The 19,398-nt window shown below is 32.3% G+C and overlaps 1 protein-coding gene across 1 annotated transcript; it reads left to right on the forward strand.

Moving 5' to 3' along the window:
- Positions 1-1,859: 1,859 nt before the first annotated feature.
- Positions 1,860-12,061, forward strand: LOC145557433 (ABC transporter A family member 7-like). Its single transcript, XM_081618616.1, has 18 exons — positions 1,860-1,948; positions 2,653-3,016; positions 3,110-3,186; positions 3,266-3,410; positions 4,364-4,483; positions 4,590-4,714; positions 5,143-5,301; positions 6,700-6,862; positions 6,970-7,095; positions 7,185-7,268; positions 8,200-8,567; positions 9,321-9,521; positions 10,037-10,146; positions 10,251-10,335; positions 10,421-10,549; positions 10,621-10,726; positions 10,860-10,948; positions 11,430-12,061. The coding sequence occupies exons 1-18, from the start codon at positions 1,871-1,873 to the stop codon at positions 11,727-11,729; spliced, it is 2,829 nt and encodes a 942-aa protein (XP_081474742.1). The 5' UTR covers positions 1,860-1,870; the 3' UTR covers positions 11,730-12,061.
- The last annotated feature ends 7,337 nt before the right edge of the window (positions 12,062-19,398 follow it).

Here is a 19,398-nt window from a genome sequence, read left to right on the forward strand (position 1 = left end):
TAACAAATTAATAAATCGTTAATAATTCGATAATAGGACAAAAAGAAGTCCCGCCATTATTTAATACGAGTGTTCGTTCGTGCAATGAAATGTTAGCGTTATGAATATAAATAAAGTGAACATGAATACATTAATAAAGTTAGTACGAGTACATTTAATTATATATTCATGTGAATCATGTCGTTTTACAATAATACAGCGCGTATAAATTAATAATGTAGTATATTGATTCACACTATGACTACTCTAATCAAATTCAACGTTAATTGGGTTGAAAAGATCGAGGAGGAATAGGTCAGAAGTCAGAACAATGAAGATTTATCTTAGAGATTAAGGGCATGTTCACATTTAATAAATTGAGTTGAACTAAATTAAACTGAACTGATTGAATGATTGGAGCTGAGCTGAACTGAACTGAAATGAAATGAATATGTTATGAGAAAGAGAAATTAGGAGCTGAGCTGAACTGAACTGATTGGAGCTGAACTGAACTGAACTGAATTGAACTGATTGGAGCTGAATTGAACTGAACTGAAATTAAATAAATGTGAACAGGCCATAAGCATGTTTTTTTTTTTTTTTTTTTTGGACGTGAGCAATGTCCAATTTTAATGACTTGATTTTTAATTGTAATAATGAAAACCAAGGATATGAGAAAATTTAGTGATTTTTTCCCCTTAAACTACTGTACTCCGTAAATATTTGAAAAAAAAAAAATAATAAAAAATAAATCAGATTATAAGTGAAATAAGATTATTGATAAAAACACATTCTTAATTCTATTTTTCGTAACATTTAAAAAAAAAAATATATATGAGGAGAACATAGCTTTATTAACATTAAAGAGTGTGCATTTGCTACATCTATCATTGGTTTTTTAATTGATTTTTTTTTTTAATAAGAGTTTTTTAATTGATTTTCTCTGTTACATCAAGCTGAAAATTCCTAAGTATATAACTAAATATACTAGATACGTAGTATATATATATATATGAAGCATATATTAATGTAGTTGAGTCTATCTTTTTGTATGAAAGGGTGTGTGATTGAGTCTAATTACAATATTTTACCATCAAACTAGTGTATGGCGATGCCCCGATTTGTTAGTTTGTACTTGTTTAGGTGTTTTAGGAATGTATTATAATATATAAGTATAGATTAGACCATTAAACAAATACTTGTACTTCATATGTTTTATTTTCAATTAGTTGTGTAATATGAAATACATAAATATTTTTGTTTGGTGAAAATGAAATACATAAATATCACATTGAATAATTCTCTTGAATCTTGATCAATGATGAATCATATATAACCTTTTGGTTAAAGTTTAAAAATGACACTTAAGATATGAGATCTAATCTTGTCTACATCATTTGCTTTTATAACACTTTATATATAATATCAAAAACATATGAATTATATATAAAGTACAAATAAAATTTCGAGGTTGTTGTACATATATAGATGGGAATATAAATTGGTAATAAACATATGAAATATATACAATTAAAATTTCGAGGTTATTTTACATTATGGAGATATAGATTGGTAATAATGTTATACAAATAATTTACTTAGGATTTACCAAGGGGATGATGGGGTTGAATTTTGACTATTTCGAATCTAATGACAACGCATAAGCTGTACTCGTATTAGATTATAACACTAATGATATAAAATTAGAGTACAACTTCCGTGATTACAGAGGTAATCAGATGGAAATTTCAACGCAATTTACCCAAAAAAAAAAGTCTATCTTTTTCCATGAGGGTAAATTCGTACTTTAAAGAACAAAACCTCTCTTAAATTTAACGGTCAAACTCACAAACCCAGTTGGTTTGAATTTGTTTGTTTCAAAAAAAATTCCATGGCAATTCCTTCACATGGGCGCGCCAGTTTTTCTACTCAGGCCAATGCTCTTCTCCGAAAAAACTTGGTTTTTCAGGTACCTTTTTTCTGCATTTTTATTTTTATTTTTTAAAATTTTTTTATTGGGTGCAATTAATTTAAGCTTCATTTATATTTTTTTTTTATTTTTTTTTGAAAACTCATTTTATGGGTTTAGATAATTAGATGTATAGAACTTGGGTTTTTTTTAACGGGGTTTGTGTAATATGATAATTCAAATGTTTATTTGTTGAATGTAGTGTTAATATTGTTGTAGTTGGTGTTTTCTTACTTCTTAGTGGGTTTGTGTATATGTGTGATTTAAATTAAAGTAATTTGTCATGCCCTTTGTTTCGGGATTATTTCGATTTAATAGTCATGTGATTTAAACTAACGATGTGATAACTTAATCCGGATGTTGGGAGTAAAATTTTAGTCAAATGTGGCTCAAGTTGTGAATTTGGGGGTGTTTATATTGTGGGTGATCTTGGAATGTATGTTGATTGAGATTAATTTTTAAGATTTTTTTAGTGTTAATTAAATAGAGTTGGTGGGTGATCTATGAATTCTAAGATATTGAGAAATCAATTGTCTAGACATAAATTTGCTTACTATTAGATTCTTACATCTAGATGATCATCATTTTATCATATTGCTTAATTATGTCAATTCATTTGAAATTGAGAAGGTTATAAGCTTATAACATTGTGACTAATTAAATTACTATGTTAACTTTGCTGTTGCCTGAACTATACATTGCAGAGACGAAACAAACGTTCGAATTGTTGTCTCATAATTTTTCCAGTTTTACTTTGTGTTCTTCTTGCTGTTTTGCAACGAGCAATAGACAATGAATTGAACAAAGATAAGTACAAATGTGGATGTGCTCAAGTTAATGGTAAAACTGAATGTGGGATTCAATATTCAACATTAGATCAAGCTTCTAGTTGTCCGATTCCTAATCCCCAAAAATGGCCTGCATTGCTTCAACTTCCTGATCCACTGAGTCGCGCTGTGAGAACTGATGGTCTTACATTTCCAAACTTGCCTAGCGAGTCATGTAGACGGACAGGTAATTGTCCTGTCACTGTACTTGTGACCGGGACTAATCGAACATTGGGGCAAGGTACATCTCTTCTCTGTGTCGTATATGTACAAAGATTTTTCACTTTGAGTTTCTTGGAACTTTGTTTGATTATGTGATTTATGATCTTTCTAGGCATGGCCAGCAACCTGTTTCCGACTTCCCCTTTGAATTCCTCTAACCCTTTACTTAGTTTGGCAAACAATGTCTTGGTAAGTGTTTAGGCATCCACTTTGTCTTCACTAGTTGTTATGGAAAGATATGAAATCTTGACGCCTTCAACTGTTTCAGGGAACAATTTCGATGCCAGCAACAGAGAATTTTCTTGATCCTGCTTACTCCTCCGGCCTTCCTCTTTACTTTGTGAGACCATTCTGCCAGTCCAACTCATCGTTGTCTTTACCCGAAGAGGTTATATCATCATCTATGCAGCTAGGTATAACTAGATTTCTGGCTTTTCATAGCTTATTTTTCTACGAGCAATGAATAAATTCAGATTAACTTATCTGCATGTTATATTCACTTATGAGCTTATTATATTAACTTATCCGAACTTATGTTCAGCAGTGAATAAGTTTAGATAAGTTCAGATTAACTTATTACATTAACCATAATACGTCTTATTATGCATTTACAAAATTTTTAAAAGTTACATATTAGTAAAGTACACATTGAGGCCAATCTAACAACATCGTGCATAAGTAAAATTATACCTTGTCAATACATCACATATATAAGTAATAGTTAAAGTAACTTATGTGAATGGTGTAGAAAGTTAAAGGGATTGTTTAAAAAAAATGGAGGAAGTACTAATTAACCGTGTAAGTAGCTTAGTCAGCGTTTAACCCTTAAGATTTGGCAATCAACAATATATAATAGAAGAAATTATTAAAGAAATAAAATAGAAATAAGCTACTAATAGAGTGGTAATCATATAAATTGAATAGCTTAATTAGTTAAATAATTGGATCTTGCACGAAAAATCTTTAACCCATTAGTCATTACCACTGTGGCAACCTTTATTTTACAATATACAAGTAACAACATTTCTATATATCCTAAAATTTTTGTTAATGAATTCTGGATGTCAAATCTTTTAATAAAGTTTCTAAGATTATCTAACTTTAAACATGTATTCATTTGTATGAGAATAAACTGTTTCCCACCTTTTCTCTTCTACCGTACTTTGTGTGCCGCGCATGAATGTGTATACACAAGAAGGTTTTCTTGTCAAATTGACTGTCCATATTGCATCTCAAAAGATATGTCCTTTCATCCTTTAGTACTACCTTAATTTTAGAATTCCCGAGGACTCTCTCTCTCTCACTCCTTCCCATGTACTACCTTGTGGCTTTTTGCTCTAATGATCTTATTGATTCTCTTATATAGATGTAGAATGTGCTCAAGGTCTTCATCTATGGCGCAATAGTTCATCTGATATTAATGATGAGTTGTACAAGGGTTACCGTAAAGGTAACCCAGAAAGGAAGATAAATGAATATGTGTCTGGTAAGTCCTTAGCAATTTTAAAACTAAGTTTGTAGAATCACTTCTTTTCCCATATATAATTTTCTAAATTCGCTTCTAAATATTTTTTTTTTTTTCCTTTTAACAGCATATGATTTTCTCAACTCAAACATGAACAACTACAATGTGAGCATATGGTACAATTCAACGTACAAAAATGACAGTGGATTTTCTACAATTGGATTGCTACGTGTACCACGTTCAGTCAATCAGGTAATTTTCTAGCTCCTTGCTTGTCTTTTAGGCTCAGCAGTCATTGAGATTTTCCTTTTGTTTGTTTTCCTCATTTGATTTTATTATTTATATTAATGTTCTAGCTTGTTGGCTCATTTATTTCCTGCCCTCTCTTGTATATGTGCTCTTCTCTCAATTGTGGTGATTTGAAATAATCTCTATCATAGTACATTTTAGCAATTGTACATTTGTACCAAATGTTGGCGTTCAACCCAAATGGTAGTAGATGCTTTGGTGCAATTGCTCATTGTCACCTTAAATCAGATTTGAAAGTCAAAGTGGGAACAAATTTTTTGCTCTGCTAGGAGCTTTATGCACTAATCTTTATCCCTATGCTATGATTTTCTATGCTTTTATGTCCATTTTTGTATGTTTATTCAGTATAAACATTCAATTTTATATTACAGGTGTCTAATGCCTACCTTCAAAGTCTATTCGGACCTGGTACCAAAATGCTTCTTGAGTATGTCAAGGAAATGCCAAAGCCTGGAAGTCAGCTTAGAGTTGATCTTTCGTCTCTCCTCAGTGCGCAATTTTTCACATATGTCATTATAGCACTATTTCCTGTAAGTATGTTTTATCTTTCAAATGTTTTTATCTTATAAAAGCACCATATATTGGATTTTCCCTTTATTTTTTTTGCAGCCATAGCTCTATTATATATTATGAAACTTAGCGATTGGACTTTAATGTCTTATAGCAAGTCCAGTTGAATGTACAATATACATAAGTTGTCTTCAGTAGCTTGTGATGGATACTTTGTAATGAGAGTTTATTATCTTATTGAGGGAAGTGAATAAAATTCAGAAGTTATTGGGGCACCCATCAGCAACATCTTACTCATTTTATGAAAGTTAAGCTAATAAAATCAATCCTATCATCCACCTTCACCAGTATTGTTGTGTTTGCATGATGATCCTTGTGTTTTGCTCCCTCTGTCCCATTATTAAGTGCCTACTTCCTTAATTGGGTGTCTTAGAATTAAGTGTCTATTACTAAAAGTACCACATAATTTTATCATTACAAATCTACTTCTTTACCTTTCCCATATGAAAAAGCCCAACATTTTCCCAAATTTCAGTGTCATTAAAAACCATTTAATTTGACCTTTTCAATGTAAAATAACTCAACTGTATGATTTACTATGTACTTTTTTACTTTTCCCATATAAAATTCTCTTCATTTCAAGAATGTTACATACTCTCTCCATCCACCCTAAATTCCCATAAAATTCAAGAAACAAGCACTTAAAAATGGGAGTATTATTTATTTATTTTATTTTTTTTTTGGAGATTGTAAATTTTAGTTTTGATGCCAATCTCAGTTTAAAAAGGCAATGCTATGCTTTGGTTATTAAGGTATCTAAATGAAGGATTTAAAGTGTGATCAAGCTTATATGGAAAGACTCAAAGTTACCTTAGTCAAGTCAAAAGACATGCTAAATGGTCTATGTTAATTATAATTTCCTTTTAAAGACAAGCATATTCTTGGTGTGAATGAACATCTTGAAGGGTGTACGCAATTATATGGAGAAGTGATAATGCTAAAAGGAGAAGAGGATAGTATTTAACTGGAGCTCATTGTGAATCTACAATACTTGCATAACCTACACTCCCTTCTACTTTACAGATAGAAGTGATAATGCTAAAAGCCCAAAACCACCTCTTCATTCCCCAACTTTTAATAAATAGGATAGAACAGGAAAAAAAAAATTCAAAGTAGAGGCAGTTAAACTGTTGTGCAGTCAAATATTTTCCCCAACATGTCTTGAATTATAAATTATCTATCACATTTCTTAAATCCTTACAAAGTATTCAGGTGCCTCAAAGTTTAAATTGTAGGCTATTTGTGTATGCAGTTGACGTAATCATTATGCCATGGTGTTTGCCTATTTTACTGAGAAATTCACATAATTTTTTTTAAAAATTTAATTTATTTCTTATGAATTTTGTATTTTGATGCAGGTTGTGCTAACTGCTCTGGTTTATGAAAAACAACAACGACTGCGTATTATGATGAAAATGCATGGGCTTGGTGATGGTCCATATTGGACAATTTCCTATGCTTACTTTCTAGCTTTATCTGTGATCTACATGATATGTTTTGTGGTACTCGGATCACTTATTGGTAAATAAAACCAAACATAAGTACTACTTCATATTTTTTTACCCTTTAACATACAACAAGTGTTTTACTATGTATATCTCTCATGCCTTGTATTGTATTCTCTGCAGGACTAAAAATCTTCACATTAAATGATTACAGCATCCAATTTGTATTCTATTTCATCTATATGAATTTGCAGATTTCAATGGCTTTTCTTGTAGCCCCCTTGTTCTCGAATGTTTTGTCTGCAAGAGGTGTGAATTTTATCCTATTACCGCCTTCTTACACTGAAGTAGTCTGCTAAACTGTCATGATTCTAATATGTTGTCTCAATTTCTTTCAGCTGTAGGTTATTTACTGACGTTTGGTACCGGGCTGTTGGGAGGATTCCTATTTCAAAATTTCATTGAAGATACCTCTTTTCCAAGTAAATCGTCACTGATTTCTATTTTCCATTATTCTACATATTTGTTTTGGTCATTCACACATGTCATTGTTCTCAATAACAGATGCAAATTTGTCAATCGGTGAAAAGTATATACTCTTTAGCATTGCCCATTTCCCTCTGCACTTCGGGGGTTAATGCAACTATGCAAGTATACAACATTTAGGGGTTTTTATGTACAAAAATATATGCTACAATAATAATCAAGTACATTTATAGATATAATGGTATATGTGATGGATTTAGTAGATTTTCATGTGCCATACACACTTGAAGATGAAACTTCATCATTTACAGCCAATTTGATAGAAAAAGGTTTCTTATACAAACTAAATATAGTTATTTAAAATCTTTGATGAACTGATTCTGGCTTCACAAATAACCCTTACTGTTCTATGGTATCCTTTTTAATTTAGTATTTTCAATGTCAAAATTTTATGAGCTGTCATACGCATTTTATAAAATGTGAAGCAAGCAATGCACGAATTTAGATCTATCTTTATACCTCATCGTTTCATAATAGTTGATGCATTTTGTTTAGAGGCTTTTACCAATGCATAACTTCAATTATGTACCGCCAAAAATTATAAAAATTTGATACTTGCGAAATTTTTGAGACAAATCATACAAGACCCCACTCGGCTATGTTTTTTCTTAAAAGTAGTCACAAAATGAAGTCAAAGTAACTCATGTAATTGTGGCAAAAGTCAAAGTGTGTCAACTAAAATGAAATAGAGGAAGTATATGATAGCACTTAGTTGCATAACAAGCAATAGATTGGTAGGTATCTAACGCAAATTATGCATGGGCTTGAATTGCTATATTCTTAATTGGACTTGGGAAATTCATAAATTTTGTCAGTTGATATAATGAAATTCATGTGGTTCTTATCTATTTTGGATTTTTATTGTAGGAGGATGGATTATTGTTATGGAGCTATATCCTGGATTCTCTTTGTATCGAGGTTTATATGAGCTCGGGCAATATTCTTATCTTGGGAATCAAATGAGCACCCATGGTATGCGGTGGGAAAACTTGGGTGACAGCAGGAATGGGATGAAAGAGATTATGATCATCATGTTCATTGAGTGGTTGATCATGCTTCCTATTGCATATTACATTGATCAAGTTATATCATCCGGAAGTGGTGGGAAGAGAAATCCTCTATTATTCTTCCGCAGCTTGCTAAGAAAGTCAAATTCTATTTCACGAAAGCGTAGTTTACACAAACAAGGATCAAAAGTCTTTGTGGAGATGGAGAAAGCTGATGTTGTGCAAGAGGTAATTCTTTTTAAACCATTGTATACATATTTGTTTGTACTTTGTAATCTTCATTTAAAGTAACAAGTGTTTTAAAATTGGGAATGAACATATCATACTATCTTTGGAATTATATCCCAATTATACATGCAAATGCTGCTTTTTTTAAGTCTCTTTGTATTGGTCAATATTCATTTGGAAGCCACTGCAAACTGTAACGTAGAGTATTATGTTTTCTTTGGGTGGTCATTACCTAAGCATGAGTTATATTGGGGCAGTATGTTTTCTTTGCCTCTGAAAAAGGGCTAAAAACATGGTAGTGTTGTGCAAATTTCCTATGTCAACGCTCTTCTAACCAACTCTTAAAACTCTTTTAGTGCATGTGGCCTCCTAGGCACTTCATGACTATCTAGGACTTCCACAGACCACACTGGCCATCAGTGTGATGAAAACACTCAGATGCAGCTGGTCAACATCATAACATCTCTCATAAAAGTTCATAGAGCCTTGCATTTAACCTGAGTGTCAGACAGATAGCCTGCACTTTGTGCACTTGTACAAAACTTAGATTAGATAATAGAACCATTCTTAGATTTTTTTTTTTCCCCTTATATAGTAAAATCTCTCTCTATTCCCCCTGCCCATCCTTTTGATAAGTTAGGGTTTAATCTTGAGAGAAGACTCCTAAAATATAAATATGTTTTTAGTTTCCACATGAATATTTTTACTGTACAATCACTAAGAAGTTGTTAACATCTCTGCAATCTTGAACAGAGGGAGAGGGTGGATCAGCTGTTATCAGAATCAAGTTCAAGCACTTCTATAATTTGCAGCAGCCTGAGAAAGATCTATCCTGGTAGGGATGGGAACCCCCCAAAGCTTGCAGTTAAAGGATTATCTCTCGCTGTGCCTCGTGGTGAGTGCTTTGGGATGCTTGGCCCAAATGGGGCTGGGAAAACCTCTTTCATCAGCATGGTGAGAACATTGTTCCCTTTGCTTGCTACATATGTGCATGACTTCAAAAGTACTACCTTCATATATTTAAGTATGCCCTTTTGGGTTGTTTCTTTTAAGTTTGCTCTATTCCATACGAGGGGACCACAACTTTACTCTCACATACAATACGTTTGGTCCCACCAAATTTTCTGTTGCATCAAACTTATTAATGTAATTACTCCCCAATGGGGGCAAGAGGGAGTATGATTTTGAACACATGTATGATCATTAAGTAATTTTGAAGCAAATTTAAAGTTAAAAGAACTAGTGTTGATAATTCAAGCGTTCTCTTATTAATTTCAAGGGAACACATAGTGAACTAGTGATCTTACTTATTTTCAACTATTCGCTCTTGAATCCAGCAAACTAATACAGAATGTGAGATTTGTTTTGGTGATGACTAAAATTAACATAAAAGGAAAAATATAGTGTAATGTTTATTTGTTTGCAAAATGGAAAAATAGACGATCAATGTCTTCTTTTTTCTCGTGTAGATGATTGGACTCACAGAGCCAACATCTGGAGCAGCATTTGTTGAGGGTTCAGACATCCGTTCTCAAATGAATGATATATACACCAGCATGGGTGTTTGCCCACAACATGAGTATGTTTCCTGTCTTTTATCCTAGTAAAATGATTAAAATTTTCATTTGAGTTACACTTGTTTACACGTTTGTGCTAATGCATTTATACTCTTCCTTTACTCAGCCTGCTATGGGAGACCCTAACAGGAAGAGAGCATCTAATCTTTTATGGCAGACTTAAGAACCTTAAAGGTTCTGCCTTAACACAGGTAAGTTTAATATACAGTGTCATTGCATGGGACAAGAAAAGGCTCTGAAAAATCAGGAGGAATGTAATTTCTATGTTTGCTACAGGCAGTTGATGAATCTTTAAAAAGCGTCAATTTATATTATGGTGGCGTTGCTGACAAATTTGCTGGAAAGTATAGTGGAGGAATGAAAAGGAGACTTAGTGTTGCTATCTCCTTGATTGGTGACCCTAAGGTTTGTCCCGTGACTTTGCTGCTTGTAACTTTTTGGACTTCGGATATTCTAATTGATTTTTCTTATTAAAGGTTGTTTACATGGATGAACCAAGTACTGGATTAGATCCCGCTTCAAGAAATAATCTTTGGAATGTTGTGAAGCAAGCTAAACAAGACAGAGCGATTATTCTCACAAGTACCCATTCTATATTTCTATACGTTTACTTGTTATTTAGTTGAATGTGACTCATAATATGCTTTATGGTTATATTTCTTAAGGTAATCCCTAATATCTTTTCTCTTTGTCTCTCTTATTTTGCTTCTTTCAGCCCATTCTATGGAAGAGGCAGAAGTTCTATGTGATCGGATAGGCATTTTTGTTGATGGCAGCTTGCAATGTATAGGAGGCCCAAAGCAGGTAATTTCTACTTCTAATCATCACAGATATAGAAGATAGTATTCTAACATAGTCTATGCTACCCAAATTGTCGGTCTAGCATGTTATGTGCTAACACCTTCGACTATTTGCTAGCAAGTCAGCCATTGTGCACTGCTCACCAAAGTATTCCTGTTAAGTTAAAGTGAGATTTTCTCTTCACTTGACACTTCTCCCGTGCCTGACTATAAACACGCAAGCACACCTATTGTGCTGATGTAGCACTACACTTAGTGGAGCACGATCCCTGCTTAAAATCAAATCAAACAGATTGAAAAGAGTTTATCCCTGCTTAAGATTTAGCACAGATGCATGTTTTTGAATCGTAAAATCATAGGATTGTCAAATTTGGGTAGGAATTCTAACAACCATTGCATGGATACACATACACCATCTCAATAAGGTAACCTTGCTTTTCTCTGCTATACATATATAAATAGTGTTTTGTTTTTGTATAATGCAGCTTAAAGGAAGATATGGAGGGTCCTTTGTATTCACAATGACAACTTCTGCAGAGCATGATACAGAAGTGGAAACAATGGTGATGAGCCTCTCGCCGAATGCTCAAAAGATATACCACATATCAGGAACTCAAAAGTTTGAGATCCCAAAACATGAAATTCGGATTTCTGATGTTTTCAAGACAGTCGAGAACTTTAAGAAAAAATTCACAGTCCAAGCATGGGGACTTGCTGACACCACTTTGGAGGATGTATTCATCAAGGTTGCTCGTGAGGCTCAATCTTCCGATGTTCTCTTATAATCATATACTACCTCCGTTTCATATTATTTGCAACGATTAGACATTTTTCCTCTCTACTTTATGTCAAATTGTTACAAATAATATGAAATGGAGGTAGTAGATGTGTACTTATGAGGTTTTGTTTAAGTTCCATATCTAGTTTAGGTAGATTATATATGAACTATCAAAGCATAGTCGTGCCACGTGTTGCTGCGTGCCTGTGTTTTATGTCTTGTGTAATATAGTTGTGTAGTAACTTTGTGTCTAAAATGAGTTATACAATCATTTATAAGAGCTTGTACAGTAATAATAATACTTCGTAACAATTTTTTACCATACTATATTTACATTAAAGTCACGCAGTAAATTATGTTGCTTAATCAATCCATTACTCCATTGTCTAGTGATATTACAGTATACAAATTTCAAATTCATGTATTCTTGGTTCTTGCAATTCCGAATAATTTCTGAGATGCCTAGCTAGACCTGCACACCAGAAAATGGCGAGGAAGAAATTTCTTATTTCTTATTAACTTATTAATTATATAGATAGCCCTAAATTCTAAATTCCTAATCCTTTAGAGTGAGGAAAAACTCTTTAATTGGTTAATGTACTAAATTCTCATTCTTCATGAAGTAGGCCCTATATCGTACGATGGAAGGGATATGTGTTTGTTTTATTTGTACTTTATTATTTTTCTACTATAAGAAAATTTGGATTTTTTTTTTTTTTTTTTTTTGAAAGGCAGAACAAAATATTTATTACACTAGATGAGAATCCATGAGTACAAAAGGGTGTAATTTCAGGTGGAATACAACTTTCCCAAATTTGCTCTAAATTAAAAGGGATAAATTTATGAATTCAAGTAACTTGCCACAATCAACCTCAAGCCACAAATTACGAGTTCTGTCACACTCAATTTGGCTTTTAACACTACACTAGTTGAGCCATCGTGCGCAAGCCCAATGAACTAATATTAAGTGCCGATAGAATGTTAGTGTAAGTGAATAATACTAATTGTTATTTTTATCGTTAAGGAGTAAAAATAATTGTTATTGTTTTGTTAGGTTATAATTTGACGTTAGATGGAAATTTTAAGAATAATAAAGCGTTTTGTAATTAAGTATAGAGATGTTATTATTCATATTGTCTATAAGTATATTAATATTGTATACTATTACCTCACCTTTATAAAAATTACTCACCCTTAAAGTATTTGCTTATCCTTATAGAATTATTAAACCCTAAAAATCATACAAAATGACATACTCATGATCATTATAAATAGTTTGCCTCACCCTCTAAATGTAATATGCAATTACCTTCTAAATAAATTGCTTACCCGTACCGAATTTGCTCATCTTTAAATAATTTGTTCGCCTCCAAAGAATTTCTCACTCCTAAAAATCATATTCAAATTACATTACTCTAAAACAGTTTGTTCACCTCCGTATAGTTTGCTCATGCCTAAATAATTTGCTCACCCTTAAAAAATTGTATACATTATCGAATTGAAGGCAGCATCTTGTACTGCATATTCTTTGTTGAAATAAAAGCTACATTTGATTAATTATAAAAATTACTATCCTCTATTAAACATCTTGCTTAATTGGTTCTAATTTCAAATCCTGAGATCAAGCAATATTCATATGGTCGGTATTCTTCACTGGCTTCAAATCCTCCTTAATATTGTTTTAGACTAACATGATCATCAACCTACAACATCAAATAAAATAAGCAAATAAGCACCACCACTTTCCATCCAAAAAAATTGAGAAAAATTGAATTCAATGAAAATAAACTCATTACCATATATGATTATATGTATTCAGGGAGCTTGAGTATAAAATCAATAAATTCAATGAAAATAAACTCTCACTTAATGCCGTGACTTTGCATCAATCCAAAACATTATAAAGCCACAATTAAAGTAAATTAGAGATTTTCTAACAATTTTATAGAAATTAGATTTAGGTTATGATGAATAAAATAAACATGATCTATCTAAGCTAAAAAAAATAATTGTAGTGGAGTGAAGCTCATTTTCTATTGGTACCGATAAAAAATTTAGCATAATATAACTTAGTTAGTATTATAGGGGTTACTTGGTCTGTGAACACCCAAAAAAGGAAAACTGGCTTCTAATTATGAAACGGAGGCAATATTATAAAATAATAAAGTAAATCCTATCACCACTTTCCCTTATTGCTTTATTACTTTCTCTTTCTATACTTATTGCTCTCTCGTGGCCCTCTTTCTCATTCTCTCTTTATTTCACTCGTTTTTTCTCCTTACTTCTCTTTCTTTCTCACTCTGTTCTAGTAAAATCCAAATTACAAACAAACAAAATATTTTTCTATGAAGTAGAACAATTGTTCACCTTTAAACACACAATCAACCTCTTACTTCTTAATTCACTCAACAGATTAGCTTCTCAAACTTCCAAAACCCTATAAAGCATGAAAAATTATCAACAAATCATCACAACCGAATCCAAAATTCTCAAACCCACATAAATCTTATCAATTTTAAACTAAAATTCAATCCCAAAAAATTAAAAAAAATGGGTACCTCAAACATCAAACAAACCCCATTTAATAAATCAACTTAAATAAACCAAATCGGATAAAATCAAGCAATTGTGTCATCAAATTAATAAGTGAGGCATTGAAGATATACCCAAATAACACAATCAAAGGTTTTTTCCCCCATAAATTAGCTTGGCCGAAAGGTATGCTACTCAGCCATTGTCCCTAAATATACAGTTTTTTGGTGCAATGTTTGTTCTTTTGAACTATTCCACTCTATCTCATCCATTTTCGATGGTGTATAGCTTCAATACACATATTTATGCATGTCTAATTTGACTTATTATATTATGCCAATTTTCTGATGAATACCAATAGAAAGTGAGATTCACTACCATTGATTTATGATTAAAAAAAATTAAAAAATTAAATAATAACCAAAGAGCATTTCTCTTTAGCCTAATCACTTACAAGAAACACTACAAGACTGCCTAAATGAAAATTTCATTAAAAAAATTATTAAAAAAAATTAGGCACGGTAATCTAAAACAATAGCTCTTGAGGTTCATAACCACAACATTACTTTAAAGTAGTTGTAGTTTGTGGAAAAATATAATAATAGAACCATATATATCAATACTCCTTTTCCTAAACTCTATTTGATTAACAATAAAGTGAGGCTCTGATGTGCTCTGATGTAATACTGAGAGCCAAAGATGTCACGGCAGCTACCATCAATATTATTAAAGTCAAATCTTGACAAGCCTCCCAAAGGTACCGTTAAACCAAGTAAGAAAAAGAAGAGGATAGGGCAAAGTTTCTATGACATTAGCTCTATCTGGATTTGATATGCATAGAAGAGAAAGCACCATAAGAGCTGTCTATTTCATGTTCTGGTTCCCATTTTTCAAAAAAAATCATTAAGTAGTCAATTGGTGTAGCAAGACCCTTTTCATTGCCCATAGCTATCATGGCAATAGCTAGAACAACTACTAAAGCATATTAAAGTCAGCTAATCCACTAATTTGTCCATTACCCCCTTCTTGATTCCAATAGCTTATACACAACCATTAATCATTAAGCTAAACCCGTCAATTGACAGGGTAAAGTCGTATCCCCTAATCAAAAGTAAATACCTAAGTCCTCTAACTAAAGTAGATAGGGAAGTAGGGTCGAACTCCACAGGGAAACAAGTCTTTTTACTCCTAATTAATTATTATAATCTAAATTATCTAAGTAACCAATATTTTTGGGAATAAATTCTATACTGCGAAGAATAAGTTTAGGGAGAAAAACAATAATAAGAAGGCCTAGGGTCATAGGTTCACCAATAATTAATATTCTGGGATAAAACATAATAATTAATAATTAACATTGCACAAATAACATGAATAACATGCTCTCGCAATTTATTAATCAACATAGATCTAACAGGCTCTCGCAATTTACTAGATCTAAGTTCCTATTAAAAATAGCCTTTAATATTAAAGTAACATATGCTCGATTCATCAATTCAATATTGCTAAACATTCACAATCAAATTACATCTGCTCGATTCATAATCTAATTTCAAAGAATTAAAACAATTCAATAAGAAATTATCATGCAATATCAATAATCAATAATAACAAATTATCCCTTAATATTAATTATGGACCCCCATAAACCCTAGAATGAAACTACTCAGACATAATCATAACTAAACTAATCAAATAAATAAAACAAAACATAATCAAAGAAGTAAATGAAATAGCTGAAATTAAAGGAGAAGAAATTGTTACCAAAAGAAATCTGGATTAATGAAAGTAATTAAGAACAAAAGTTGAGAGAGAAATTAAGAGAGAGAAATATCCTAAGTAGAGAGAGAAAATCTAAAAAAGAAGGTGTAGACACCCATTTGTGTCTCCCCAAAACCAAACCCAGTGATGAATACCTTTCACGTCGAACCATAATCGAATGAGGTGAAAGTGTGAAAAGTCTAGTGTTGCGGTTAGTTTTTGTTAAAATTCTTTCTTTCTGTTTTCGAAAACCCACTCTATTTTATGAAAACTTCCATTCCAGTTTAGTTTGGTCCATGATAAGGGTCCAATAATGGTGTAGTTGGATGGGGCTTGCAAAGACCTTTCCAACGATATATTATAAGCCCAATTCCGATGAATATTGAGGAAGTTATGGCCAAAATACTAAACTGGGCCCAAACCGGATTTTACCTACGATCCAATGATCATGAGAAGGGTCCAAAGGTTTAATCCTATTCCTAAACTAATTAGGATTGATTAGAATCTTCTATAAGTTTCTAAAATATCTTAATTATCCTTTTTTTGAAAAGATAAGATTAAGGAATTTGATTTAAATATAAACTTTCCTTTTTTATAAAACTTTCCTTTTTTAAAGTCCTAATTCTATTCGGATTTAAACATGTTCAAAGACAGTCAGATATTATTTTCGTGCCTTATATTTTTTATCCAAATTTTATATGGTTGGGTAGATCTTGAAATTATCTTTCCAATGATATATTATAATAATAATTCCGAGCTATAACGGAAAAGATATGAATAAGATATCAAACTCTATCCAAAAATGACACCGTCTCACTATTTCGTTCATATCTTTTATTCTACAACATATTTTAATCTGATTCCAATTGGGTTAGAAAGTAGTACAAATTCTTAAATGAACCTGGTTCACACTAATTTATTGTGGACCACTAATATTAGAGAAACTATGATTGTTTTATTAATAAAAAAAAAAAGTCACTATAATTAAAATAAGGTCACTATGTTGAAATAAAAGTTATTTTGGTAATATATAAGTTATAAGAGATTAATTTTTTTTAATGAAATATATTATATACTGGTCAATATGAAAAATAAAGGTCATTATGTTAAAATTAGGGTTATAACGTTGTATTCAAGTTCACAATAATATTAAATGTTATACAAGTTTTAATAAAGGTTACTATGTAAAAAATAAGGTTACTATGTTAAAAATAAGGGTCCCTATGTTCAATATAACGTCAGTTGCGTGTGTATAAATATCGGGTCTACAATAATATTATTGTGGACCAGGTCCACGCAAGTCTTTTTGAGAAAGTAGACTTCAAGATCTTTCCAACGACATCTTATTCATCTTATTCTGATTCCTGGATCAAAAGATATGATAAAAACAAAATCCGCAAAAACTGCTGTCTACGAGTTTTATTTCGATTCGAATTTGGATTCTTTTCTTAATTCTTTGACCCTCTTTTTTTCCCTATAAATAGAGGTCATATCTCCCCTTTTTCAATTAACCAACTCTCATCAAGATTTTCTTGATTATTCTCTCTCTCTCTCTTTTTCTAAACTAGCCTTTTCTCAAATACAAAATTCCGCATTCACAAGATCTAGAAACACTTAGCCATATTCGAAGTTGCCTTCGCCCTAGACGTGAAAGGTTTAATTTCTGAGGGTTTGGTCCCAAATCTCTCTTTCAATTATTTAATTTAATTGTTTGTTTATTATTTTCTTTGAAGTTACTAACGTGTGTATTTTGTTATTAGAAAGAGGTACGAGGCATCCAAGTAAGTACTTTAATTGGTTTAATTGATATTATGATGTAGACATCATGTTTATATTGTTATTTTGATTCCTAGTATCATGTCTAGGGTAACTTTAATATTAAGTATGATTAAAAGTACGATGCTTCCTATGTTCTTCCTAATATTTATGATTGTTAGTATCATGTTAGGGTTAAAGATTTGATTTTTATTGCTTAGTGACATGCTAGGGTTTGTTATTAATCTTGTTAGTATCATGCCTAGGATCTTACTTTTATTATGCTTTAACATGAATATTGTTATAATTATGATTGCTATGATTATGATATTCGTTATTGTTCATGATTATTTTATTCATAATTTATTATGTTGCTTGGTACATTATTTATTCTTTATTGCTTGATCACGCCTTTTATGCATGCTTAAAGGGAATTGGTATTTGCAATCACGCTTAATAAGATATTAATAATCTTGTTAGGGTTAATGTGATTATAATTCAAGTGTGCATTATATTCAACCAACATAGATTAAACAGGTTTAGAGTTAATCCTATTGATTGCATGTTAGTCAGAAAGCGCACATGAATACGAGCAGAATAAAGTAGAGGCCTATTATTAGGGCAGGTTCAATCTCTTTTAGGTTGGATTTGTACCTTCATCCCCGAACCCTTATTTGGTTCATGACCTTATGGAGTTGACGATCTCTTGGATCGTTAAGGGGTGTAACCTTCACCTCGTGAACGGTTTACAAGTTCCTAAAAAAACTTGTTGGCAACTCTTTTGCTCTATCTTCTTCCCTTTTGGACGCCACCGTACTTTAGTGTATGATCACAGTGGGGTTCAAGATAGTGGGATTTTAAAGGCTTGAAATTATTTCCTATAGTTTTTGGCGACTCCACTGGGGAGGATTTCTATTTTAATTCCTGAATTTGTTTCGGCAATGATTTAGAATGAGTGGATGAGACTCGAAAAGTTCTAAGTATTTCATGTGCGTAATTTTGATTAACATTATTGTCATATGCATAAAAAGGTTCTCATTGGAAAGACCATCCGTAATGAGTCAAAAACATAGGATTTCACACGTAGGAAATTTGAGAAATGTCTTTCACAACTAGGACTGAAATAACACCGCGCGAAACTGGAAGATTTTATCGAGCACAGAAAGCTGCTGAGGCATGTGGGAAGTAGCGTCAGGGGCCAGAGCTTGGCGCCACACTTTTAGCCGTAGCGCCAGACGCCAGTATTGGCGCCAGGCGCTACAGTTAAAAGTTGGCGCCAGTCTCTGTTTGTTGGCGCCAATTTCCCCCAATACCGAGCCAGAAATATGCGTTCTAATTTCGACCGGTTTTTCGTATTGTTTGCTCGATCCTGCTTCCTGATTGAATTTTTTCTCACTTTTCTGAAACCCATATGTGTTCTACATATGGACATAACCCTCTGGGAATTCATGCTCCATCTACCCGATTGAACGCTCTTGGCAACAAAGGGTACATCTGAGATGTTGAATTCACCAAACCATGGAAGTGAGTTTTTTCTAAAAACTCGCGGTGTCCCATCCACACGCGCTAACCCTTCACGGTTAGGCTTCTGCGCGGTGCATCCGGACAATTAACCATGGACCCTATTT

The sequence above is a fragment of the Chenopodium album genome, chromosome 9 (genome assembly GCF_948465745.1).
Source record: "Chenopodium album chromosome 9, dcCheAlbu1.1, whole genome shotgun sequence".
Taxonomy (NCBI): Eukaryota; Viridiplantae; Streptophyta; class Magnoliopsida; order Caryophyllales; family Amaranthaceae; genus Chenopodium; species Chenopodium album.

Coding starts and splice junctions, on each gene's coding strand:
- LOC145557433 (XM_081618616.1), top strand. CDS start 1,871: ATGGCAATTCCTTCACATGGGCGCGCCAGTTTTTCTACTCAGGCCAAT. Junction 4,715..5,142: donor TACCACGTTCAGTCAATCAG/GTAATTTTCTAG, acceptor TTTATATTACAG/GTGTCTAATGCCTACCTTCA. Junction 7,096..7,184: donor GAATGTTTTGTCTGCAAGAG/GTGTGAATTTTA, acceptor AATTTCTTTCAG/CTGTAGGTTATTTACTGACG.